Genomic DNA, 25,559 nt, shown 5'->3' on the forward strand with positions numbered 1-25,559 from the left:
TTCACCTGAGGCTGGGGACTTTGCCCCAAAAATAGGATGGAAGGAGAGGGGAGCAGAAGGCAGAATCCAAGTAGGGCAAGGATGGGATTATGGACTGGAGTAGTGCAGAGAATGGGAGAAGGCAATGGCACCCCACTCCAGTACTCTTGCCTGGAAAATTCCATGGATGGAGGAGCCTGGTAGGCTGCAGTCCATGGGGTCGCTAAGAGCCGGACACGACTGAACAACTTCCCTTTCACTTTTCACTTTCATGCATTGGAGAAGGAAATGGCAACCCACTCCAGTGTTCTTGCCTGGAGAGTCCCAGGGACGGGGTAGCCTGGTGGGCTGCCGTCTATGGGGTCACGCGGAGTCGGACACGACTGAAGCGACTTAGCAGTAGCAGCAGCAGTGCAGATAATGAGAAAAGGGTCAGTGCAGGTCAGTGAGAATGGAGAGCAGCCACATAGGCAACACTAGAGGAAGTGGGCTGGAAGGAGAGGAGGTAGCCAGTGGCAGACACTTGAAATAAGACAGTGTCACTGTGAAGTGACAATGGAGTGTCACCATCATAAAGATGAAGTTTGGGATGTGTCAAAGGTGTGAGCAGCTGAGGTGGTGCTGAGGTCAAGGGGCCAGGAGGCTGGATCTTTGGGGGCATTGATGCTTGTATGCATGGAGACCCAGGGATGGTGACAGGAGCAGCAGTAAGGGGAGGACAGTAAGGCAGCCAATGAAGTCTTCGAGAGACTCCTTATCTCCTTCTGGAATGTGGACTCCTTGAAAACAGGACTGTGGCTGTCATGAACACAGCCATGGGTCCTCAGAGTCTGGCACAAAGTAGGCATTGGTAAGACTTGAATGAATGCATGTCTGGTGTATAATTTGATCTTTATGCTTCACGGCTAAGGAAGAGACTGAGGCCAGGGACTCCCCAGGAGTGTCTGTGCATTTTTGAGTTTCAGCGGAGACTGTTTTGGGTGTGCACATCTTTGAAGTCCCTGCCCCCTGCCCCTTCCCCACTCCCACTCCTCCCCAGCTCAGGCTTTCCGGTCCCTCAAAATCAGACTCCACACAGCTTTCCCTGGTCTGACTGTGTCCCTCCACTGAGGATGAGACCCAGCTCCTTGCAGGATGATCAGATCTCTCATGCGTGGCCAACTCAACCTCAAACCCCTAGGAACCCTCTGGTTCATGCTCTTCCCTTGCTCTCTGCAACCACCATGCCTTCAGCCTGGAAAGCTCCAGGGCTCACTGCCAGCCTGGTGAAGCCCTGCCTCCCCTTTACGCTCAATTCAGAGGGTACATCGCCCATCAGCAAGCCTTATTTCTTCCTCTGCCCTACTACTGTCTGAGTCACTTCCACCGCACAGGACCACATGGAGCCATAATTATCTGCATTCCACTTGCCTGCTCCAGTGGACTTGAACCTAAGGGTGGCAGAGGTTGGTGCTGGGTCACATATGTCCCTGGAACCCAGCACAGGGCACTGGTGTTTGCTGCAACCCATGTTTGAGGATCGGTGTGGACCTGGGCATACCACTGCCGGGACCCTTGCTGTCCTTAGTCGCTCAGTCATGTATGACTCTTTTTGACCCCATGGACTGTAGCCCGCCAGGCTCCTCTGTCCATGGGATTCTCCACGTAAGGATACTGGAGTGGGTAGCCATGCCCTCCTCCAGGGGATCTTCCTAACCCAGGGATCGAACCCAGGAATCCGGCATTGCAGGTGGATTCTTTACCATCTGAGCCACCAGGGAAGCCCTTAGGGAGGAGATAGCACTGTGGGCCAGGAGGCTGGACAGAGAGAACTAAAAAGGCTTTATTACCAGCAAATCTGTACACTATACACGGGGGTCGGGTGGGGGGCCTCCCCAGGCCTCCTACCTTGTCACTCCAGGCTAGAGTGAGTGTGAGGATTGCGTCCCCAGATGTCGGTTGTCCCCCCTGCCCTCTTGCCCCAGGGAGAGTGCCCTCCTCTCCTCGGTCGGCCACGCCAAGTGGTTCAGGGCCGGTCGCAAGGGGCCGGGCCCTTCTTCCGCTCTCTACTCAGAAACGTCACCAGCTTGGCCTTGAAGCCTGAGTGCGCACCCGGGCGGCCAGATCCCGAGGCCTCGTCGCCGTTATCCGTCAGCTCCAGCTCCAGCAACCGCCGGTACTGGGCCTCCAGGCTGCTGTCGTGGGCCGCGCCGGGCCAGCCCAGGTCCTGGCTGTTGTGGTAGATGGGGCTGTCCGGGGGGTTGCCGCCGCCCGGGCCCTCTTCCACCAGCTTCCGGCAGCCGGCGTCGGGCGCACACAAGTTCTCGTACAGGTGTTCGGCAGCGGCGCTCGGGGGCACGCTGGCCCGCTTGCACACGGACGCGTAGAGCACTGCTGGCGGCTCCTCGGAGACCGCGGGGCCCAGCAGCGGCGGCAGACTCTGTGGCCCGGGCTCGGCCGCGCGCATCTTCCGCGAGCCGGGCGCCTCGGGCCGCGGGGGCCCCTCCCGCAGCTCGCCTGGAGGCTCCAGCGAGGGCAGCGAGGTGGCCCGCGGCAGAGGGCAGGGCCGGGGCCCCGGGAGCCGCTCCCGCTGGCGGGCAATGGCGGCGGCCAAGGCCCCGCACAGGTCGCGGGCGCGGGCGCTGCTGAAGGCGAAGAGGCCCTCGCCCGAGTCGCAGCGGCGGCCGGCTTCAAAGGAGAACACGCCCTGGGCAGGGGCGGTACGAGGAGTCAGCGGTTTCAGGAACCGCGCGCCACCCGCCACCCTTCCCTGCGGGACCAGCGGGGCGGCGACCCAGCACCTCACCTTGTCGGAGCCGAACTTTCGCAGGAAGCAGTAGGGCCAGGTGTAGAGCGCCTGCGGGTTGGCCGGTTCGCTCAGCTGGATAGCGTCCTGGCCCAGCCGCAGGAGGTAGGGCCCCTTCAGCTGGCAGCGGGTGGCTGCCTCCGTCCTCTGCACCACCACCGGGAACTCGCCCACTGCAAGCACCGGCCGTGAGGGCCACAAGCACAGACTCCCTGGGTGGGGTCCCAGAAAGCTTCCCGCCCCGGGTGTGCTGGGGCTAAGGCTGCCTCTGTAATCTCTGCAACTTACCTTCCTGCCAGGAAGAGTAGATGGAGTTCTCCTCCATGGGGACCAGGCTCCTCTGCGGAGCCTCTGCCTCCCCAGATCCTGAGGAACTCTCCCCTGTGCCCTAGGGAATGGGACAAGGTCAGAGGTTAGTGTCTCTCCTCCCCATTCCCATATCCTTTCCCTGGGGTCTGTGACAAGCAAGGGCACCCAGCGACCTGAATGCCAGTCCCAGTTCCGCCCGTGACACAGTGCAAGGCCCTGGGCACCTCTCTGAGCCTATTTCCCCACTGGCTGCCCCTTTTAGGGTGCTGAGAGCTGTAAATCAAGGGCACACATGAAGATGTCCTCCATTGCCCCTGAGGTTGGCCAGGGACTGGGCCAGTCTGTCTGTGTCCCTGTGATACCTTGGAGCAGTAAAGGGGTGGGAGCTTCAAGGGTGAGATCCACAAGTGAATGGCCACTGTTCCTCCCATCTTTGACCTCTTTCCCCATCTTCCCCGACATTCTTCAGGCTCTGACCCTGAGCATCTCCATCATGACCACCTTGGCCCATGATACCACGTGCCATGCCATGCTAAGTCACTTCAATGTCTGGCTCTTTGTGACTCTATGGACCATAGCCCGCCAGGCTCCTCTGTTCGTGGGATTCTCCAGGCAAGAATACTAGAGCAGGGTTGCCGTGCCCTCCTTTGGGGATATTCCCAACCCAGGGATTGAACCCAGGTCTTCTGCATTGCAGGTGGATTCTCCACCATCGGAGCCACCAGGGAAGCCCCAAGATACCATGCTGCTAAGTCACCTCAGTCGTGTCCGACTCTGTGCAACCCCATAGACGGCAGCCCACCAGGCTCCCCTGTCCCTGGGATTCTCCAGGCAAGAACACTGGAGTGGGTTGCCATTTCCTTCTCCAATGCAGGAAAGTGAAAAGTGAAAGTGAAATCGCTCAGTCGTGTCCAACTCTTCACGACCCCATGGACTGCAGCCCACTAGGCTCCTCTGCCCGTGGGATTTTCCAGGCAAGAGTACTGGAGTGGGTTGCCATTGCCTTCTCCATAGCCAGGGTCAAATGCAATGGCTTCCCACTGGTCTCTTTGCTCCTGTTTATTTTTTTTTTTTTTAATCAAAAGAATTGTAAAATACACAACATAAAACTGACCATTTTAACCATTTTAAAGTGGATGGAGATGTAATTCAGAACTTTTTCATCACTCCGAATGGAAATCCTGTACCCATTAAGTCTTTACTTTCTATTCCCTCCTCTCCTCAGCCCTGGCAACCAGTAAGCTGCCTTCTGTAACTATGGATTTGTCTATTCTGGGTATTTCATGTAAATGGAATCACGCATTGTGTGGCCTTTAGTGTCTAGTTGTTCTGACTTAGCATGTTTCCAATGTCCACCCATGTTGTATCATGTATCAGTGCTTCATTCTTTTTTAAGTAGTGTTCTGTTGTATGGATAGACTACATTCAGTTTATCCATTCATCTGTTGATGGACACGTGGGTAGTTTGCATCTTTGGGCTACTGTGAGCAACGCTGCACTAAAGATTCTCATGCAAGTTTTGTTTGAACACCTGTTTCAGTTCTCTTGGGTCTACGCCTAGGAGGAGAATTGCTAGGTCATATGTTAACTTTGTTTAATTTTTGAGGAACTGCCACTCATTTCCTTTTGGCCCATCAGAGACCCTGCAAAGCTTTAAAACACTCAGTTTCTGGGTCCAACTCCCCAGAGGCTTCTCCTCTTGAGCAGAATAAAAGCCCAGACTCCACAGTGGCCCAAGGCAGGTTCAGGTGGCTCCCACCAAGTTCTCCACCGTTGCCTCCTCCTGGGTCCCCTCTCCCTCCTTACCCTGTGGCCACAATGGCCTTTCTGCTCCTTGAACATCAAGCTTTTCCCTGCCTCAGGGCCCTTGCCCGTGCTGCTCCTTCTTTTCAGGAGCCTTCTCAGACTGGTATTGAGGACACTCTTTCCTCAGATCTTTGCCTGGTGGGTTATTTGTCCTCTTCTGAGAAGCCTTCCTGGACCATCCTGTCTAACATCCCCCCACTCACTCATGGTCCCACTCAGCCTCTCATATTCTCCATAGCATGCATGGCTATCTGAGATTTGCTCTGTGGGCTTCTGGCCTGTATCCCAGGCTTCTAGGTGCTTGCTGAGTGATGGGATGTGAATGAGCATGGAGATGAACAAGGTGCGGGTGAAATGGACTCCCCAGCCCGCCCCTGGATGCCTTACCCACCTGCCCTGTGCTCACTGGGAAGGCCAGCTGACAGATGGGGCCCATCCATGCCTGGCGGTGCTCTGCGGCCAGCAGGTGGCTTCGCTCCGTGGTGGTGAGCAGGAAGGCACCAGTGTCTCGGGGGCAGCTCTCACCATCAGCCGGTAGCACAGACACGCAGTCAGCCAGGCGAATGATCCGCCGTTCTCCTCGCCGGCCAGGCCCCGCAGACCTGTCACCTGCTGGCCCCAGGCCGCCATCCCGGACCTCCCAGCTCTCTAGCCGGGCCACGCCCGAGGGGCCTCCTGCATAGAGTAGACCCCATACCTTCCGCCAGCATTTCTGCAGGAGATAAAAATGGGGGAGCTGACCCTCAAATGGCAGTTCCCAAGCTGCATCTCAACCCCACACAAGCCATTCAGCCAGTGCTCCTGGCCACCCAGGGTGGCCTCTGCCTCCCTGCTCTTCAGGCCATGTGAAAGTGAAGTGTTGTCCAGTCGTGTCTGACTCTTTGTGACCCCATGGACTGTAGCCCGACAGGCTCCTCTGGCCATGGGATTTTCCAGGCAAGAATACTGGAGTGGGTTGCCATTTCCTTCTCCAGGGGATCTTCCTGGCCTAGGGGTTGAACCCAGGTCTCCTGCACTGCAGGCAGATTCCTTACTGTCTGAGCAGCTTTTTTACCATCTGAGCTACCAGGGAAGCCCAGGATGCCTTGCCAGAGCTGGCCTGGCAAGGGGGACAGTCTGTACTTGGAGTCAGTCAGCCCTGGGTTCACATCCACCCCCACGCTTTTCCAACTGTGATCCCCATAAGCACTAGTATCTTCATCTCTCAAAGGTCATGAGGGGGGACTTCCCTGGTGGTCCAGTGGCTAGGACTCCATGATCCCAATGCAGGGGCCTGGGTTTGATCCCTGGTCTGGGAACTGGATCCCACATGCGGCAAGTAAAACATCCTGCACGCCGCCACTGAGACCCAGCACGGCCAAGTAAATAATAAAAAAAAATACTTAAAAAACAAAAGGTTGTGAGAACGCACGAGGCTGGGGCTTCTACTGGGTAATATCTAGTGGCTAGAGCAGATCACCTGCTAGCCCTGCTTTGTCGGTGCCCCCACCACCTGTCAAGAAAAGGTCAATTAGGCCATGGGGCAAGGGGTGGGGTGGGAGGGAGGCCTCGGTCTCATGATGGCAAGGAAGGAAACATGCAAATAATTCCGAGCAAAGGAAACAGACGGTTTATCTGCCTGGGCAGCAGCTGCGGCTGAGCTATGGGTGTGCAGGCCCTGCAACCTCAGGACAAGGCTGGGAAGAGCCGAGCCCTCTTCGGCAGGATGGAGCTCCACTTTTAGGGGCTCCTCCAGCTCAGCCTCCAGCCCTCTCAGGGGCCACAGTGCCACTAGTAGGTGGGATGGAAGGCTGTTGGATTAGCCAGCCCCTCACCTCTGCTCTGCCTCAAGGGTGGCATTACCGGCTCCCCGCTCTTGGCTTCCCACCTGTAAATGAGGCAAGTCTCGCTGAGGCTGAACTTCTCCACACCCAGGTTGGATTCCCCACCCTGACGCCTACCCCCTTTCTCCCAATCCTAGCAGCCTGTCCGAGTCAGGGGCAGAGGCCCACCACCTGTCCTAGGCGGCCGCCGGGCAGCCAGGGTCCCCACCTTGCCGAACTTGACGTGCTGCTGGTAGAGGATGCCGTCCTTGACGGGGGTCTCCAGAGGCTCCATGGCCGCGGCCGGGCTCCAGGGCCGACACTCCGAGGACCTGCGGAGACTGATGACGGGCAGGAGGGGAACTCCTCACACTTCCCCTTCTGGCCACTTCCCCCTCCCTCTGTCCAGAGAGGCAGCTGCAGGCCTGGGGGAGGGGAGCCCTGCCTACCGTAAAGGAGCTAGAATGGGGTGGGGAGGGTTCCAGGTACCCCACTAGGGCCAGGCAGGGGTCTCAGACTACCTGAGGGCAGATGATCTCTGCCTGTCCCAGTCAGCTGGGTGTGAGCCTTTGACCGCAGACTGGCTCCTGAGTCATGCGCTCCGACCCCTCCCCCATCCTGGGGTAGTTGTGTACCCTGGGGCCTGGCATGCCCACAGCCTGGTCCCCACCTCAGGACCTTACTCTAGCCAGATGGGCAAACTCCTTGCTTTCCCATTCAGGAGTCCTAGTTGGTCGGCCTGTCTTTATGCTGGAAAACAGTTCTAACAGTCACTTGGTCCTTTCCATTTCACAGCTTCTGTCTATTGCCAGCCTTGGCATCTTCCCACTGAACCATGGCCCCACCTGGGCCCATTCAGCCCTTTCTGCCATCCCCAAACAACCCATCCCTCCCCTTCCTAAACGCTGCCTGGCTCCCAGTGCCCTCAGGTCTAGCTTGGACTCCTGGGCCCAGCACTCGAGGAGTATTCTCTCCTCCACCTCCCCACGCCTGGTCCCTTCAGGGTGCCTCTCACCGTGCTCCTCAGGGCACTGGGCCTTCTCCCTCTGGCCTTCTTCCTCCAGGAGGCCTCCCTTGACCACCCCACGCTATCTTGAGAGCACAAAGGCCCCTGCCCTCATGGCACGGCCCCAGCCACGTGAGTGAGGGTGGCACGCCCCTGCCGAGTTCCCTGGAGATCTCACATGCTTTTTTTTTTTTTAAGCTTTGCTTCTTGCTGGGGCACTTGCTAAGCCTTGCCTTGCTGGAGGCCAGGTATCTGAGCTCTGCATATGAATCTGAATTCTGGAGACAGCCTTGTGTCATTTATCCCGTGCCACTTCTATGAAGGAATAGGCCAAATACTGTTTGGGGGTCACATGTGGGTTGTGTAGCTTCTCAGGCAGGAAATCTAGGGCCTCATTCACCTGGCTTTGTGCCCATTATGGCCCAAGCAGCCCCAGACACCATGTCCTTTGCATTCTCATTGCCATTTCACCGATGAGGAAATCAAGACTCAGAAACATTAAGTAACTTGCCCAAGGCCACACACCAAGTGGCAAACAGAGCTCGAGCAACCGCTGTCCCCCTGGGATAAGCGCGTGGTCTGCGCATGGAGTGCCTGGCGCAGAGGAGCTGCCTGCCACCAGGGCTCTTTTTCTATCTACCCCTAGCAAGTTGCTGAAATCCTGGCCCCTTTGCTAGCAGTCCCGTGACCGCAGCCTGCATTTATTCATGGCTGATCTGTCTGTCCCACTCACTTGTGAACTTCCCAGAGGGCATGTCTGGCTCACCTGGGTCCTGAGCCCAGCACATAGCTGGGTCAGTGGGTGCATGTGGCCTAGGTGGCAGTCCTACGGCATTTGCTGCCCACTTGGCAAACAGCAGAGGCCTCCCTACTGGGAGCCTGCGTGGGCAGGGGGCCTGAGACGGGACGTCTCCAAAGGGCCTTAGAAGGCCCGGGGAACTTTACACACTGACAGGAAGAGGGAGGCTGGGGCAGGGCTGGAGGTTGTAACAGCCAACCAGAAAGACCAGAAACCCCAATCAACCATTTCCCTTTGGTCTATCAGGGTGGTCCTTCTCTGAGTCACAATAGAGGAAATTTACCCTAAGCCTCCACAGGAGGCCCCAGGCAATCAGCTCCTTCCACAGCTCAGTACCAGCAGGTTTTGGCAGTGGTTGTGGGAGATACCAAGGTCCCACCTCAGAGGGGCGCTGGCGGTCAGAGCGTGAGGCCTGCCCAGGGAGCACGGGGCAGACAAGGTGAAACACAGAGGCTGAGACCAGAAAGGCTTGTGCTTTAATGGCAGCTAGGGTAAAGGAGAGCAAAAATAGTAATTCTGGGGGGCATGGGGAGCAGGCAGCCAGGTCCAGCCTGGCCCAACCCAGGCCAGCTGAGCTGAGGTTGCTGTCTTCTTGTCCACGGGGCGGGGGTGTGTGTGTGGTTGGGGGGCGGTGGTGGCGGCCGGAGCTCCAGGGACAGAGGCCCCTTGTGGAGAAGGAGGGGTGGCAGCCACCTCAGAAGTCCATGGAGCTGTGGGCCAGGTAGTCCTTGCGGCCGATGTTGCTAACCTGCTTCGTCTGCATGGCTTCAAGCTTGGGGCAGTCGGTGATCCGATGGCCCAAGCCCCCACAGAAGGCACAGCCACGCTCTCCTGTGGGAATGGGGTACCGGGGGAGGGAGGGTCAGCACGATTACGGGGCCAGCCTCCATACCCCAGACCTTGGGCACCCCCATCAGACCCCCAGTCCACCAAGGGGCAGCATGCACTTGTTCTGTGGTGTGCTCGACTGCCCCCACCAGACTAGGGTCCTTCCACCCCACATCACCTCCGATCTCCAGCATGGACTCGTCCCCACAGTGCAGGACTTGCAGGACGGGTGGAACCTTCTGCTTGGCCTCCAGCAGCAGGGCTTTGAGATCCATCAGCACTGACTCATCTGTGGGGATAGTGGGGAGTCTTCAGGTCCAACCCTGGGCCCTGCAGCCAGAACCTGAGTGGTCACAGGTGGAGGGCTCAGGAGATGGCCTTGGTGGCAGACTCACCACAGGCCTTGTTGATGAAGGTAGTGGCGATGCCTGTGTTTCCTGAGCGCCCAGTTCGGCCAATACGGTGCACTGCAGAGACAGGGAATAGAGCATGTGGCCCCCTCTCCAGGGCCTGGGGCTGAGCCCTCAACCCCAGCCTCCCAAATACCCCACCGTAGTTCTCGATCTCCTCAGGCATGTCATAATTGATGACGTGCTGGATGGCAGGGAAGTCCAAGCCCTTGGAGGCTACATCTGTGGCCACAAGGACATCCTTCTTGCCCTCCCGGAATGCCTCGATAGCCTTGGTCCGTTCCTCCTGGTCTGGAAAGGGTCAGGCAGGAACTGTTAGAGCGACAGCAATGGTTTGGGGAGGAGTGGCAGGCTGTCCAGGTAGGGAAAGGGATAAGATGAGGGGCTGCTACGGGGATGGGGTCCATGCCTAGGACATGCCACCCTGACCTTTGCCCCCATGGATGGCAACAGCCTCCACTCCCTTGAGCAGCAAGTACTCATGGATGGCGTCCACATCTGCTTTCTTCTCTGCAAAGATGAGCACCTGTCCAGAAAAAGCCAACTCTAGTCACAGGGGCTGACTCCTGCGTGCCCTCTGTGACACTCCCCCTGCATGCTGCCCCCCGACCAGCCTGGCTGGCAGCACTCACGGGCGGTGGTGTCTTCTGCAGGCACTCAAGCAGGTATACCATCTTAGCTTCCTCCTTCACGTATTCCACTTCCTGCCACCACCGGGATCAGGTCAGGTGGTCCTGAGAACAGGCTCACCAGCCCTGGCCCTGCCACAGAGAATGGGTCCCCAGTCCTGGCTGGGAGGTGACCAGAAGCCTCTTGCCAAGGGCGGGGCACTATAAGAAGGCATCCTGCTAAGGGCCGAGGCTGTGAATGAAACCCCCGCTGCCCACCCTGCTCTGATCAGTTCCCGGGAGCCTTGGAAGACCCCAGCCTCCCAGGTGAGACTGCCTAACAGGTACCTGGATGACATCCAGGCTGGCGGCCCCGGCACGCCCCACATTGATCGTGACAGGCTTTACCAGGGCGCTCTTGGCAAAGTTCTGAATCTTCTTAGGCATGGTGGCACTGAAGAGGAGGGTCTGTCGCTGGCCCTGAGGAAGAAGCGGACATGTGGGGGCTGGGGAGGCTGAGTGGCTGGGACAGTGGGTGGGCCTCAGGGCCCTTCGGAACTGAATGTGGTGTGTGTGGAGGGGGGGATGAGGCAGGAACGTCCCGGCCAGGTGGGGAAGGGCACCTTGAAGTAGGAGAAGATGGTGCGGATGTCGCCCTCGAAGCCCATGTCAATCATGCGGTCAGCCTCGTCCAGGGCCAGGTAACGACAGATGTCCAGGCTGACCATCTTCTTCTGCAGCAGATCCATGAGGCGCCCAGGGGTGGCCACCATCATATGCACGCCACTGGGGACCAAGGGCAGACACTGAGGGCTGAGCCACCTGCTCGACCTTACCCAGGGGCCGGCAGCCCGCCCTGTTCTGCCTTTCAGTCTCCTTCCTGTTTCTCCTCGCCTGTCCCTCCTTGTCACTGCCACCACCTTGCTTCTGTTCTGTCCGAACAGAACAATGCTTTCCTGGAGAGCACTACAGCCTTCTTTGCTAGACCCCAACCATGTGGTCACCTCTGCCTCACACACCTGTCCCCCTGATCGCTCCTCTGCCCCTAGGAGGGCTGACCTGAATCTTCAGATAGTTTCAGCTTGTGCGTCCACAGGTCCCTTTGTGGGCCTCAATGGGATCAGCTTCCTGGTACACTGAACCCATCTTTTCCATGTTTGCATCTTCCCTAACTAGCAATGCCTATGAAACAGGAACTGGGTTTGGCCTGTCTGTAACCCTGGACATGTAGTGATGTGATGTCTGTCAGGAACTGCACTGTGTGGAAAGGGCACAGGCCCAGCCACACCTCAGCCTCCTTGATAGATCACACTGGACAACCCTGATTGTCCCGGACACCCCAGGCCCTCCACCTCTCTGCCTTCTGCCTGGAATGCCCTGACTCTGTGACCTCCCAGATGCCCTTGTTCCATCTGCTGTGGTCCCAGAGTACTTTAGCACCTTCCTCTGTCCCAACCCACCTCCCCATTAGACTGGGGGCTCCTTGAGGGCTGAGCCCATGAGCGGCCTCTGCAAGGCTCTGCTGAGTAGCTAAAGCAAAGGGTCTCTTGGCTTGTCAAGGGGTTCTGAGGAAGCCCGTGGGGCAGGGTCACTTGGACTCACTGTCGGATGGTCTCCATCTGCTCTTTGACAGACATGCCCCCAATGCAGAGGGCGCAGCGCAGGAGTGGTGAGCTGTCTTCCTGCAGCAGGCGGCAGTAGTACTCCAGGATGCCATGGGTCTGTCGGGCCAGCTCCCGCTGCAGGTACAGGGGCAGTGGCTGGCACCAGAAAGTGGCTCCCTCCCTCGCGTACCCTGCCCTTCAGGCCAGCCTCTCTTACCGAAGGGCAGATAATGAGTCCATAGGGCCCTTCACGCTTAGAGAAAGGTAACCTTTTCTCTTGTTCGAGGCAGAACATGATGACGGGCAAAGTGAACACCAGTGTCTTGCCTGAGCCGGTAAAGGCTATGCCTATCATGTCGCGGCCAGAGAGACTGGTGAGAGAAGAGAGGCTGGAGGGTCAGGCTCGGTGAAAAACAAAGACTGCTTCTCATCCAGTGGCTGCTCCTCCCCAGGACTGTCAGCTTCACACTCACATGGTGGGGATTCCCTGGATCTGAATGGGTGTTGGGTGGTGGATGCCCTTCTTCTTCAGGCCTCTCAGGATGGCTACAGAAAACAGCCTGGCTTCATTTTTGTGTTTCACAGGATACGAGACACAGGCCCCTAACGCCTGTAAAACTGGCACTATGCCCCTCACGTTACAAACGACAAACTCAGACAGACAAAAAGACAGACACACAAACTTGTCCAAGGCTTCTAGGCTAAGTGGAGGCAGGATTCACACCCAGTTCTGTTTAAAGCCATCATCACTTGCCCTCCAAAGCTCGCTAATGGCAGAGGTTACAAAATATGAACAGCTCAGGGACTGAAAAAGAAGCATAAAGACGAATTCCTCCTTCTCCACTGACTAGACCTGATGCAGAAGCTTCTGGATTTCGGTGGGGGCCTAGGATGCAACCTCACAAACGTTTCACTATAAAATGTTTCATGATCACAGTGTGGTACTGCAGACTTCCCTGGGGGCACAGTGGATAAAAACCTGCCTGCCGATGCAGCGGACGCGGGTTCAACCCCTGGTGTGGGAAGATTCCACATGCTGTGGAACAACTAAACCTGTGTGCCACAACCAATGAAGCCCGCACGCTGCAACTTCTGAGCCTGTGTGCTGCAACTACTGAAGCCTGAGTGCCTAGAGCCTATGCTCCACAACAGAAGCCTGTGCACCGCAACAAAACGTAGCCCCTGCTAGCTCCAACTAGAGAAAGCCCGTGTGCAGGAACAAAAGACCCAGCACAGCCTGTACGCATATAATGTGCTGGTGCTTCCAGCTCCCAGGTACCTGCAGGAAATTTCATTTCTTTGAAGCTCTTAATGGGTGGTGGGATGCCATCGCCTTCCACCAAGATGTGGTACTTCTTCCGGACACGTTCATGCCGCTCTTCAGACATACTCAGGACGTAACGGGGTGGTGTCCAACTGTGGGTGGGTGACAAGGGTCAAGACAGCACCTGGGCACACCTGGCTTTGGGGTGTCCCTTCCAGTCTCAGCCACCTACCATCCCAAGTAAGAGGAACCAACTGCAGACAGGAAAGACGTACCTGGTTTTGATTGGATCATCGTATGTGATTCCCTTAGCCATCTCCTTCACTGACATCAAAGCTGAGAAAACAGATACGGCTCAAGGCTGGCTCCTGCTTCCCGGAGGCCAGGTCCCTTGAAATGGAACATGCCTAGGGTTGAGGGAGGAGGCTCAGTTCACCTCTTCTCTGCCCTGGCTACAGCCATACCTCGACCTTCGGCCACACTCTCCAGGATCTTCTCCTCTTCCTTCAGCTGCTTCTCTTTGGCAGACTCCTTGCGGGCTGACAAAAGAAGCAGAAGGTGTCAGAGAGACACCAAAGCAGTGCGCCACACTGAGCCTCCGGCCTGCTGCCCAGCCCACCTTCAGCCTTCTCTTTGAGATGCTGGTGCTGATCCAAGAGGCTGACGTTGGACTGAGGACCCAATGGGATGTCGTCCTCATCTCCTCGGGGCTCGCTGCCGCTGTCCTGCTGCTCCTCTTCCGCAGCTCCCTTGCGTCTTCGCTGCAGCAGCTTCTGGAGCTGAGGTTCCACCAGTGCCCCTCAGAGCCAAGCCCAACGCAAGTGGGGCATCGGGCCCGGAGGCCTGCGTCAGGATCCTGGCTTTTGGGAGAGGGTCCTGTGCTCGGAGGCGCAGAGCTGCCCCCCTCCTCAGATGAGATTGCCAGTTCCTCGTCTGCCTGGGGACCACGCTCCCGCGTACTGACACCTCACTCCGCGGACCCGGGGCCACCCCCATCGCATCGCTAAACCCCCATCTCCTGCCCTCATTCTTCTCGCGACCCACGGCCCTCACCAGCAGTTGCCGGCGCTGTCGCAACGGCACGTAAGGCACGTAGTCCTCGTCGTCCTCATCCTCTGCCTCAGAGCGGCTTCCTGTGGCAGTCGCCTCGTCGGTGCGAGCCCGCTGCAGACACACACGAGTCAGACCCGGACCCCCGGCCTTTACCTTCGCTCTCCACCCGCGCGGACCCCAACCTCTCTCCCACCTTCCGCTCAGGTTCCGATTCCGCCATCCTTGCTGCACGCATGCGCACCACAGTAAAACCCCGCCCCACCTATGATGAGACCCAATCAGATGTAAGGAAGCGGACGTCGGCACCTAGCAACGACCTCTGAGGGCCGGATCGCGCAGAAGGACAAATTTTCTCCTGAGCGTCTGTCTTGCGGTACGGTGTCTCCGCCCACTGTAGGTGGCTACGCAACTGTTGCCGGGGCTGAGGGCGAAAGCGTCAGGCAAAGCATTGTGTGACTCTGCAGGATTTCGAGCACGCGCTAAAAGCTCAAACCGAGCCGGGTAGAAGCGTGGAAACCGCCGTTCCAGAAGAGGGCGGGCTGCCGGCTGCCCAGCCTCGCCCAAGGAGTGACGTCACTCGGCACGCCCCCGCTAGTGGACACTGCGCCCTCTCGTGGCCGGGGAGCTCAGAGACCAGGCTAGCTGGGATCCCGGCCCGGACTCTATCCAGCCCCTATTAACCCGCACCGGCCAAGGCAGGCAGGGCAGGATGGGGCTTGCAAGAGTAAGCTGACTGGTGAGAATACTGCTGGTGTTATCTGTGTGAAACACCTATGTTCAGAGTGGCGAGATAAACAAAATGATGACTGTGGTTTTAAACAGAGGGCCTGTAATATGTACGCAAATGATTATTATTGTAAATGCCATAATAGAGCTGAGAGAGGAACTGGGGAACCAAAGAAGACTTCGAGGAGACCTGGATCTGAAGTTATAGGGAAGTGAGGAATCTCAGAGCTGCTGGGAGGGCAGGAGAGGGAGAGGCTTCCTGACAGAGGGTCTAGCAGGAGTCAAGTTCTGGCCATGCCTAAGTTTCTCAGTGAACAGAGATGTGGCCTGTGTAGGGTAGGGTAGTCAAGAGTTAAGGCAGACCCAGAGTGTGCAGGGCTGACTGTCAGGATAATTTCAACTTTTACAGAGGATAGGTTAGTGCTGTTCTTTTCTTTCTTTGTATGTTAAGAGTGTGGACTGGACATTGTGCAGTGTGAAAGTGTTAGCCGTTCAGTCATATCCACCTCATTTGCAGTATTGCTGGCTGTAGCCCTCCACGCTTCGCTGTCCGTGTAATTCTCCAGGTGTGAATACTGGAGTGGGTTGCCATTTTCTCTGGGGAACTTCCCGACCTAGGGATTGAACCCAGGTCTCCTGTATTACAGGCAGATTCTTTACCATATAAGCCACCAGGGAAGCCCAAAGAGATTAGGTGGAGATAGACAACTGGTCTTGAGTTTAAGAACTCTCCTAAGACACACAAAGTACCACTTTTGGAAGTAGCATAAAGGCAGGGAAATGGCAACACACTCCAGTATTCTTGCCTGGAGAATTTCATGGACAGAGGAACCTGTCTATGGAGTCGCAGAGTTGGACACCACTGAGCAACTTACACACACACAGGGCAAACTGTAAAAAAGGGGCTTCTCAGCTGGAATGTGAAGGATTAGGTGGTATTCGTAAGAAAGTGTTATTTTGAAGAGGGAAACAAGTGAGTAAAAGTCAGGAGCCCCGAGGGTGCCAGACCTAGCTGGTCTGTGTTCTGTTCGGAGAGCATTGTTCTGTTCGGAGACTGAGGTCATCAGGTGTGGCTGGAGTGTGCCAGAGGCAGGAGCCAGACTTGAACAACCCTGAACACCATTCATAGAGCTCTTTTTCTGTGAGAAAGGGCTTCTCTGATAGCTCCGTTGGTAAAGAATCTACCTGCAATGCAGGAGACCCCGGTTCAATTCCTGAGTTGGGAAGATCTGCTGGAGGCTAGGCTACCCACTCCAGTATCCTTGGGTTTCCTTGTGGCTTAGCTGGTAAAGAATCTGCCTGCAATGTGGGAGACCTGGGTTCAATCCCTGGGTGGGTTCAATCCCCTGGAGGAGGGCATGGCAACCCACTCTGGTGTACAGTCCATGGGGTTGCAGAGTCAGACATGGCTGAGTGACTTTCACTTTCTGTGGGTAAAGTGGCTGCTTGATCAGATCTGCAACTCTGCAGATGAAGCAGAATTTTTCATAGTTGTGACAATTCAGTTGCAGAGCAGGATCCCAGTGTAAAAGTTGAAGGCGAGAAGCACAGGTAATAAATATACAAAGAAAGGCTTCACAGAAAAGTGGCCGCACTTCCTTGAGGACTGGCCAAGGGACCAAGAACTGTGGGCCTGCGGTCAGTGCTGTTTCCCCTCTTTGGAAGAAGTGGCACTGCTAGCTCAGTGTGTGTGTGTGTTGCAGGGTAGGGAAGGGTTCAACCTGGTGGGGAAGGAGGGAGTGGCTTTGGATCCTGGTCCCAACACTCCACGAAGACCTGTTGGTGAAGGTGTAGCTGCTGCCATTGTCACTCCCCACATGAGCACAAGCTAAGAGCTGTTCTAGTAGAGAAAATGACATTGGAGGTGAGGATTTGGGACAAAAGTGTGTGTGAGGCATTTCTGGCAAAACTATTATATTAAAATCTGAATTCACAAACAAGATAAGACCCATGGTGGGGAGCAGGGGATGAGGTAGTTTGCTTTACACAAGAGTTCATTCTTAACACCCAAGCACTTTGGCTACACATCCATGCCCATTGTAAACTCAGATCTAACTTATAAAACTCCACCTTTACTTTTACCCCACCTTTCCCTGACAGCTTCAATCATCCAGGCTATAGGTATACACACAATCCACAAGGCCTCAAGACTTCCTGATGGTTTCTCACATTAGCTGCGCAGAGACCAAGTCCCACCCCTCCAACTTGCCCATCTTGGAGGGAAGGAAACTGAGCCATAGTGTGGGGAAGGGGTTGCTAAGGGTTTCCATACTTATTAACAGGAGGAAGGGGCACAGATGCTACCGTCATACAGACCTATGCTTTAATCGTGTGTGTGTGTGCACACGCGCGCACGCTGTCATGTCTGATTCTTTGAGACCCAATGAACTATAGCCCACCAGGCTCCTCTATCCATGGAATTTTCCAGTTTTAGAATACTGGATCATGTTGATGTTTGACAGAAAACAACAAAAGTCTGTAAAGCAATTTTCCTTCGACCAAGCGATCGAACCTGAGTCTCTTGCATCTCCTGCATCAGCAGGCCGAGTCTTTACCACTGCACCACCTGGGATCCTAGTTGGCCAAACTGAGCTCAGTAGTCTCTTTGCTGTCTTGGCTTTAATTCCTCATCCGTAAAATGGGCTAATAGTTCTACTTAGCACTGCTGACAGAATTAAGTGGAATTGATGCCAACCTCTTGTAGCACGCGCTCAGGAAAGTTAATGACTAAGGCAGACTACAATGTCTCTGAGTACATCCTTCACCCTCACGCCCCACCCGGATGAGTAAACCTTCAATCAACACACTGACTCTGTGTCCAAATGTTGCTTTATCTTTCGGCAGGAAAGATTTTTCACAGTATCAAAAGTAAAGAATTGAAAAACAAGTAAAACAAAAACAAAAAACCAAACACAAAAAGAGCAGTGTTGGGCCAGCAGTACCATCAGCCCCCAAGCCCACAGGCCAGCCCAGCCTCCGGGCTCTGAGTGTGGAGGCTGCGTAGCACCAGGAAGCGGCTCTGCGGAGGTCCTGAGGGGCCCCAGCATGAACAGCATCTATTCAGCTTTTGGTTGGTCCAGGATGGTGGAGCGGGGAGTGGGGTCTTGGGCAGGTAGGTGGGGATGTGACGGAGAAAACTGTAGACCTTCGGCTGGCAGTTGGGATCTCAGGACACCCTTAAGCTGGTTCTGGCAGGGGCTGAAAAAACAGAAGAGTATGGCCACATGGTGAGAAACGGCCTCAAAGCAGCCTCCCTGTGCTGGTTCCGAAGTCTCCACAGGTCCCCATGGAGGCAGGAACAGTTGCCTGCTATTTCTGTCCACTGGGCTGAAAACACTGAACAGACTTTCCCCATCACCTCCAGCAGAGGACGAAGGTTAAGACAGAACCCCTGCCCCACTGAACATCATCCTGAATCTCAAGGAATGAGGACAACACTTGAGGAACCCAGACCCCCAGCTGTAGGCCAGGGTGGAGGAAGAGCCCAGCCTCTCCCATTGACCGTGGAGAGGTCACCTATGCTCTCAGACTCCCACCTCCGGCTCCAGGTGCCTGGCCCAGGCTGGGTCTCCAGCCTGCACTGGCAGTGCTCTCACACACTCAGGGCTCACAGTCAAGGCTATGAGAAGGGTGGAGAAGGTCAAAGGAGGGCATTTATTGGGGAGCACCCCCGTCTTGAGAAAGAGATCAGTCAGGAGGGAGTGAGAGAAGATGGCTGGATGAGGCTTCCTACATGACAGGGGCACTGGGCTGGGAAAAGCAGTGTGACTTGTTTTCTCTCAAAAGGGGCAACAGATGAAGGTGCCTGGGGTTCTGGTAGCTCCTGGCTCCTGTGGAGGTGGTGAAGAAAGGCAGGATGGCACCCTGACCCTGGCAGAAGCTCCTGGGGGGCGTGGACATACTATGACAAAGGATCAGGGAGCCCAGGCCCACAGAGCAGAGGAGCTGAGGTGAGTCTGAGGACTATCCTGACTCTGGGTTAGTACAAACGTGACCAGCCTACAGGGAGCCCAGCCCTGGGCTGCCTGGGAAGCAGAGGCTAGTGTCAAGGGTGGGGGGGATCCTGACTCAAAAGGGGACTCAGGGACTCAGTCAAGGGTCCAAGAAGTCTGCTGCCCTGGCACTGGGGAAAGGGGAAAGGGACAAGAGAGGACGTCCTCCTGAGGGGTGAGCTCAGCCCACCTGCCCCAGCTCCCTACTGCCTCAAAGGCAGCTGTATGCTCGCCAGCCTGAGAGGCCCAGCGCTGGGCACGCATCTTAGGGTGAACTATGGCTCCGTACAGCCATTAAGTCCCAAGGCCTGCCAGCCAGCCAGTCTTCTCTTCTGCCCTGGGGGTTCCCAGCCCCACTGCCTTCTCAGTTTTCTGTTTTTAGCCTAGAACAACATCTGATATGTCAATATTTCAGATAAAAAGACCTGTGCAGGTGGCTGGGAGGGGAGGCCAGAGCCCAGCTGGGGGCCAGGCTCTTCTTCCAGGAGGGAGCTTCAGTACCAGTTTCCTCATGGAACCCATCCTGTTTGAGGAAGAGGGCCCACCTAGCCTCTACGCCTAAATGACCTCCAAGGCCTTGGTCTAGCGGGACTGCCCTCTCACTATTCTCTTGGGGCTGGGTCCGTTTTGCATGGCTTCAGCTGGGAAGCACCATGGTAGCCTGCATAGAGGAGCCAGACCAGGCCAATGAGATTCAATCCTGAGGCCGATAATGTCAAGGGTGGGGGCAACCCTCTAAGGCCCATGGCCCCCTGGGCACTTTGGGAGGTGGCTAGTGAGGGAAGTTTAGAGGCCTGGCAGGGACACCCCAGGGGATGGCAGTGCTGGAAAGGCCCTTCAGGAACAGGGACAGGAGGGCTCTCAGGAAAGGAGATGCGGCTGGCAAAGCACCTAGTCCAACTCCCTGTGCCCCAGGGTGTGAAATGGCCTGACAGTGGCACAAAACGTGGCAGAGCATGGGAAGAAGGGGTGCACGAAAACACTCGAGGGGTCTTGATACCTCACTGAGCTGTGCTGGGAGTGGTTTTCTTGAGGCTGAAGTTGGTCCAATTCACAGCAACTTTCTGACGCGTCTGCTTTGCAGAATCCAGACAGAACCTGTTGGGTTTGGGAGATGCCCAGGCAGGGGGTGGGGTGGGGGGCACAATCAAGAGGTTCTCTCTTCTCCCCACTGGACCTGCTTCCAGACCTGCGAGCCCTGGCCACTAAGGAAACCAGGTCAGCTCTGTACAACCCCTCGGACTCCCAGGTGTCTGGGTCTAACAGTATGGGGCTGCCCGATGAGGTGCCCACATGCCTAAGGGGCAGTGTGTGAAGAGTGACCTGCCTTAGCATACAGCCGGCCTCCTCACCCTGGATTTTACTCTAGCTAAACTGGGATGCCTTCTGTTCCTCCCAGGATGATGTATTTCTCCTGCCCTCAAACCCTTTTCATTTTATCTGGTCCACTCATTCCTATTCCTCAGGTTTCAGTCTGGTTACCGCCTCTTTGGGGAGGGCTGCCCTGGCCACCCCATCCTTCAGCTTGGCCACTCCTAGGCCCTAGCCCCATGCCTTTAACTCCTCTAATAACTCTTATCACTGGATTGTATGTATATGGCTCTCTCCCCCAACCTAGAGAAGACTCTGACCCCAAAACTCAATCCAGGCAAGAACAGAGAAATGCACGTGAATAAAACTGGAGAAAGCCCTCGTTCTTGGGAACTGACATCCCTCCTGCTCCCAGTCCCTTGCACCTTCTCAGATGATCCATCCTGGCTACCTGTGTCCCTACCTGGGGCAGGAGTCCACCATGAGTGGGAGAGCAGGCAGCCTCACACCTACCTCTTGAAGTACTCCACCTCCCGGTCAGTCTCATCCATCTCCACCTCATCCATGTCCTTGGGCAGGAACACATCGTCTAGGAAGACATAGCCAGGAGGGCTCAGTGCTCACAGCAGCCTCTGGGTCATGCTCCTGGGGCAATGCTGCTCACATGTAAGGACTGCCCTCCACCCCATGGCCTGGCTGGGTGGGGGTCGATCAGTCAGTCAGTTCCTGGTGCACTCACCCAAGGAGGAGGCTGACTTCTCCTGCTTGTTGCGGCTCCGGCGGCTGCGGCCCTTGCCCTGTTGCAAGCTCTGCGGCCTTGCTGGGCCTGGGGGCTGTACAGACTCCTGCTCCAGAGGCCGTGCCTTGGCTTCACCTGGCCAGTTTCGCCAGGAGTTGCCCTTCTCCTTGTCAGCTTTGGGGCTGTCAGCCCAGCCTGGTCCTGGTCGGGTCCCCTGGCTCCCTTCTCCAGCTTCAGCACAGCTGTCCACTCTGGGAGGCTCTGGGGCCTTGCTTGGCTGCTTGGGGCTAGGGGTCTGGCCCTTGGCACTGGGAGTCTCAAGGCAGGCTGGGGACTGGGAAGCTGGGCTCACCTCACTCTTCTTGGCCTGATTACCCTGTCTCTTGCCCTTCCGTGGCTTCCCACCTGAGGCCACAGGCTCAGGCAGCTCCTGCTTGCAACCAGGGGCCCCCTTTATGCTTGGCTCCTCAGAGCTAGGGTTACCTGGCTTGGGTGTCTTGACCCAGATCATCCGGGAAAGGTTGGGCACGGTGTTGAGTCTCCTCACTAGCCCATTCTCAGGGATGATACCAGGAGGGGGGCCCTTCACCTCTGTCCATGGTGGGTGGGGACTTCTCATTTCTGCCCATGGTGGGGCTGGCTCTCCTGGAGCTTGCAACATATGGTTCTGAGAGGAGCCCAAAGTCAAAGGGGACAGGTCAAGGTTAATGTCAGGCCTTTGCTCTGAGGAGCCACTGGGGTTTGAGGGGGCTAGACTCTGAGGTTTTGGCTCAGTGGCCCCTTCCTTAGAGAAGCCATTGCTGTCCACGCTGAGCTCACACATACTGAAGCTGGCACAGATGGAGTCCTTGACAGTGTTCTTGATCTCCTGTAGACGGCTGTTCAGAAAGCTGTTGACCCGATCCAGCTCCCGATCGGGCCACCCCAAAAGACTCTCCCTGGCAGGCCTCAGCTCCCGGCTTCCAGAAACACTACGATTTGCTTGCTTCAGAGCTTCTGCTGCCAACTGGGCCTTCTCTTTTTCCTGCCAAGACAAGAGGCAGTTTCAGCAGAGGCTTGGCAGCTGCCAGGCACAGTGTGACACCTGACACGTCTGCCTTCAGCCCAGCTTTCCCACTAACTGGCTAGAAGCAGGGCCTGGCAATCCTGGCCTGCTCACCCTACAGTAACAAGGATGAAATGCAATCTGACAGGTGCATGTCGTGGGGATGGAGGCAATTACACCAACAGAGGGTAGGGTTTTTACAGCTTGTTCATCCAGGGCCCTAGAATCAGTCCTTGCTGAGAATTCACTCACTTGCTGAGTCTCAGTGGACTCATCTGCAAAATGGGGACGGTAATTCTGGAGTGAAGTCCAAAGTGGGGATACGTGTAAGGAAGATTGCTACTATGGAGGCATTCTCTCCAATTCTGCAAGTGGCAGGAGAAAAAAAGCCATGACAACATGTAGGTCTTTCAAGAAGATAGATGTGGGGCTGTGAGATACCATGGTAGATCACACTGTTCTGGGTGGCTGGGAAATGTGTGTGCCCCCCTGAGGCTGCCTATGGGTACTACTGGAGAGGGCCAAATTCCCATAGGAAGGCTACTCACTGCTTAGTTGGCCTCAAGGAATCAAGGGCACACCTAAAGCATGCCCAGTGGCAGACAAGGGGCCCCACAGCAAGAGGTAAAAGCAGCCCCTTTGCCCAGGTGAGGACCAGGAGGCTGAGGGAGGCTGGACTCTGCCACTCAGCATAGACAGTCAGATCGGAGAGTGAAAGCAAGTCTGTGGGCTCTGAGTCACCCCACCCCTAACCTCTGGCACCAGCTCTGCCCAACCTCAAGGCACCAGCAGGCTGAGGGGGCCTTTAGAGGGAGACAGGAGACAGTTTTCAAAAGCCAACGGGAATGAGGTGGTAGTGATGTGCTAGGGGCCAGATGACTTCATTTGGGAATGGAGGGGGAGGAACAGGATAAGTTGTGTGAGAAGAGGGCTTGCCACCACATGTCAACTTAAGGAGGGTGACCCTCTGCCCCAGGGGGCATACATTTATCCTCTCATCTTTTTAACAGGCTGGTTCTATAGCTGACTAGGACCACAACTGTGGAACGTTGGACAAATCACTTATTCTCCCTGAACCTTACGATCTCCATTTATAAATTTGGGAGAACCACCACCAACCTATTTATGTCACAGGGTCACCATCAGGACACCTCAGTGAGGGTGTGTCCCCTTCTCTGGGCAATAATCAGGCTGTAAGCCGTGGAGTTCAAGGCTACAGGCAGAGCTCTGAGGTCATGGCGATGGACAAAGAACTGGAAGGCCCTTCACTTTGCTCTTCTTCTGTGCCAGAACAGCTCTGCTTTCATTTGTTAGGAATTGAGGGCCTGAGGACAATTTCAACTGCAGAAAGGACTTTTGCTGCTATACAAGTGTGAAACGACTAGTGTAGAGGGAATGATGTGGAATCATGTATAATTTTGTAATGAGAGAAGGAAAAAGCATGGAACCACACATTTTTGCTATGCACCAAAAGCCTGGTACCTTCCCATGTTGCCTCATTTAATCCCCACAACTGCCCTTGCTGTGTCATTATCCTCAGTTTATAGATGAGGAAACTCGACTTTGGAAAGAGTTAAGGAACTGATCCAAGATTACATGCTAGTTAAGTGGTGAGTCAGGAAAGCATACCCAGGGGTGATCTTCAGAAGTTCTCACGTTTTTCAGTATCATTTGACAATCATTTCTTGACCTGTGACCTTATATGAGGCACTGGGCTGGACTCTGGGCACTCTCTGTTCACTGACTTGAGTCTGCTGGGGGAGATGGACGTGCGAACAGACTGTTTAATTCTGAGAGACAGTGTGAAAAGTAACAGGGGGAAAAAGCACAGGGTGCTCTTGGGACCCAGACTGGGCCATCAGGAGGTGCTTCCCAGAGGAGGCAATATCTCACTGAGCACTGAAGGGTAAGTGGGATTATCCTGGGACGTGTGAGACAAACATATTCTAGATAAAAAGTAGAAGAAAGGCTGGGAAATGGGAACACACAGAATATTTAGGGAATGCAAATACTAGAAGGCAGCTGGAGCACAGATTTCTTTTGGGTGGAGTAGAGTGGGCTGGAAGGCCACAGGGGCAGACTGAGAGATGAAGCTGGCAAGCTAAGCAGGGGCTAGATCCTCAAGAGCCCCGCAGGCCATATTTGATCCTAGATTTGAGCCTATGGGCAACGTTCAGTCACTGAAGGCTTTTTAAACAGTGCCAGTAGGGTAGAAAGAAGTGGATGGTGTGAGCTACTGGAGGGGGTCACATGGCCAGGACTGTTCGGTGACGGGTCGGGGAGAGAACGAGCTGAGTCATGAAAACATCATCAACCATCACTACTGTTTCTGCAGCAACTACTCTGTTCCCTCTGCCCAACCTTTCTGTGCATCACTCCATTTCATTCTCACAAAAGCCTTGAATTTTAGGTACTACCATTATTCTCATTTTATGGAGGAAGAAACTGAGGCTTAGAGGTTAAATGATTTGCCCAAGGTCATACAGCAAGTACGGCAGAGCCGGGTTTCAAACTGGTCCAATTGCAAGGCCTGCTGCTCTCCATCACCATGATGTGGTCCTCCCCAGATGGCATCTGGGGTTCTGGTTGAGGCAACTAGGTGGATGGTGGTGCTATTAACTAGACAGACAACGGAGAAGGCAAAGTGGGCTCTTTTGGAGAAAGGTGACAAGCTCAGTTTGGGATGCGCTGAGTTTGGGTACCTGTAGAATGTCCGTGAGGAGGTACCCACCAGGGTAGGGTATGCTACTGTGAAGTGCAGGGGGAAACACGGAGACATAATGACCTGGGAGGAAACACTATCCAGACGGCTCTCTCCCAGGGAGCTGTCTTTAAGGAGGAGGGCCAGGCAGAGGAAGACGTGCTCACAAAGGACACAGGACAGAGGGCAGAGAGGAAGTGAGATGTAGAAAACGTGGCCTCCCCTTTCCCTTTCCCTGCCCCCACTTGAATGAGGTTGGAGGGGCCAAAGAAAACAGAGTTTGAAAAAGAGAATAAAGGTGAGATCTGCCTAGAGGAAAAGAAGATGGAACAGGAGAAAATGATTTGGCAACAAAGAAGTCACTAGTGGCTCTATGGAGGAGTGGAGGTAGAAGACAATTTGCAGTGAGCTGACAGGAGTAAATGCAGATGACGTTTTTGTGTGATGAGGAAAGAGACCGGGGTGGTTAAGAGAGGCTGTACGCTCAAAGGACAGTTTGCTTTCAAAAAACAGAGTACTGGGCACAGTGAGAGGCTGAAGCCACACAGCAGGAAGTGGTATTAGGCTGAGGAGGCAAGAAGGACAGCACAGGCTTTACGTAGGAAAAGGGCTAACTCTTCCTTCATGCAGGAAGAACTCTGCAGGACAGTGCCTCTCCACTGGCTTTGAATCCTTGTTGAAACAGGAAGTGAGTTATCTGCCAAAAAGTAAGGTAGGGGTGGGGAGAGGCTGGCAGCTGGAGCAGAATGGAGGTCTAACAGAGAGGCTGGGGTGAGTGGAAGTGATGATTCA

At 55.5% G+C, this 25,559-nt stretch overlaps 3 protein-coding genes across 12 annotated transcripts in view; all 3 read right to left on the reverse strand.

The window, feature by feature from the left end:
* Positions 1-1,790: 1,790 nt before the first annotated feature.
* Positions 1,791-6,999, reverse strand: DOK3 (docking protein 3). The gene is made up of 5 exons (XM_055566696.1): positions 6,911-6,999; positions 5,286-5,591; positions 3,053-3,152; positions 2,765-2,937; positions 1,791-2,665 (listed from the first exon to the last, which is right to left on the reverse strand). Exons 1-5 carry the CDS (start codon positions 6,974-6,976, stop codon positions 1,985-1,987), a joined length of 1,326 nt encoding a protein of 441 aa, XP_055422671.1. The 5' UTR covers positions 6,977-6,999; the 3' UTR covers positions 1,791-1,984.
* Positions 7,000-8,940: 1,941 nt separating this feature from the next.
* DDX41 (DEAD-box helicase 41) lies at positions 8,941-14,579 on the reverse strand. The gene is made up of 17 exons (XM_055566697.1): positions 14,447-14,579; positions 14,254-14,364; positions 13,820-13,979; positions 13,665-13,739; positions 13,476-13,536; positions 13,216-13,352; positions 12,410-12,482; positions 12,154-12,307; positions 11,935-12,071; positions 10,956-11,118; positions 10,681-10,812; positions 10,357-10,428; positions 10,154-10,250; positions 9,866-10,015; positions 9,710-9,781; positions 9,493-9,603; positions 8,941-9,317 (listed from the first exon to the last, which is right to left on the reverse strand). Exons 1-17 carry the CDS (start codon positions 14,486-14,488, stop codon positions 9,181-9,183), a joined length of 1,884 nt encoding a protein of 627 aa, XP_055422672.1. The 5' UTR covers positions 14,489-14,579; the 3' UTR covers positions 8,941-9,180.
* Positions 14,580-17,790: 3,211 nt separating this feature from the next.
* The window catches only part of FAM193B (family with sequence similarity 193 member B), a 30,892-nt gene continuing 23,123 nt past the window's right edge, over positions 17,791-25,559 (reverse strand). For 9 of the 10 annotated variants that reach the window (XM_055551415.1, XM_055551397.1, XM_055551406.1 and 6 more), the window contains 4 exons: positions 21,022-22,045; positions 20,796-20,871; positions 19,972-20,069; positions 17,791-18,177 (listed from right to left, as the gene is read on the reverse strand). In XM_055551415.1, coding sequence (XP_055407390.1) covers positions 19,973-20,069; positions 20,796-20,871; positions 21,022-22,045 — 1,197 coding nt within the window. In that variant the 3' untranslated portion in view covers positions 17,791-18,177; position 19,972. Of the gene's footprint in view, positions 18,178-19,971; positions 20,070-20,795; positions 20,872-21,021; positions 22,046-25,559 lie in introns of those variants that run through there. The other variant, XM_055551453.1, reaches the window with a different exon arrangement.

This window comes from Bubalus kerabau, chromosome 1 (genome assembly GCF_029407905.1).
Source record: "Bubalus kerabau isolate K-KA32 ecotype Philippines breed swamp buffalo chromosome 1, PCC_UOA_SB_1v2, whole genome shotgun sequence".
In the NCBI taxonomy this organism is placed as follows: domain Eukaryota; kingdom Metazoa; phylum Chordata; class Mammalia; order Artiodactyla; family Bovidae; genus Bubalus; species Bubalus kerabau.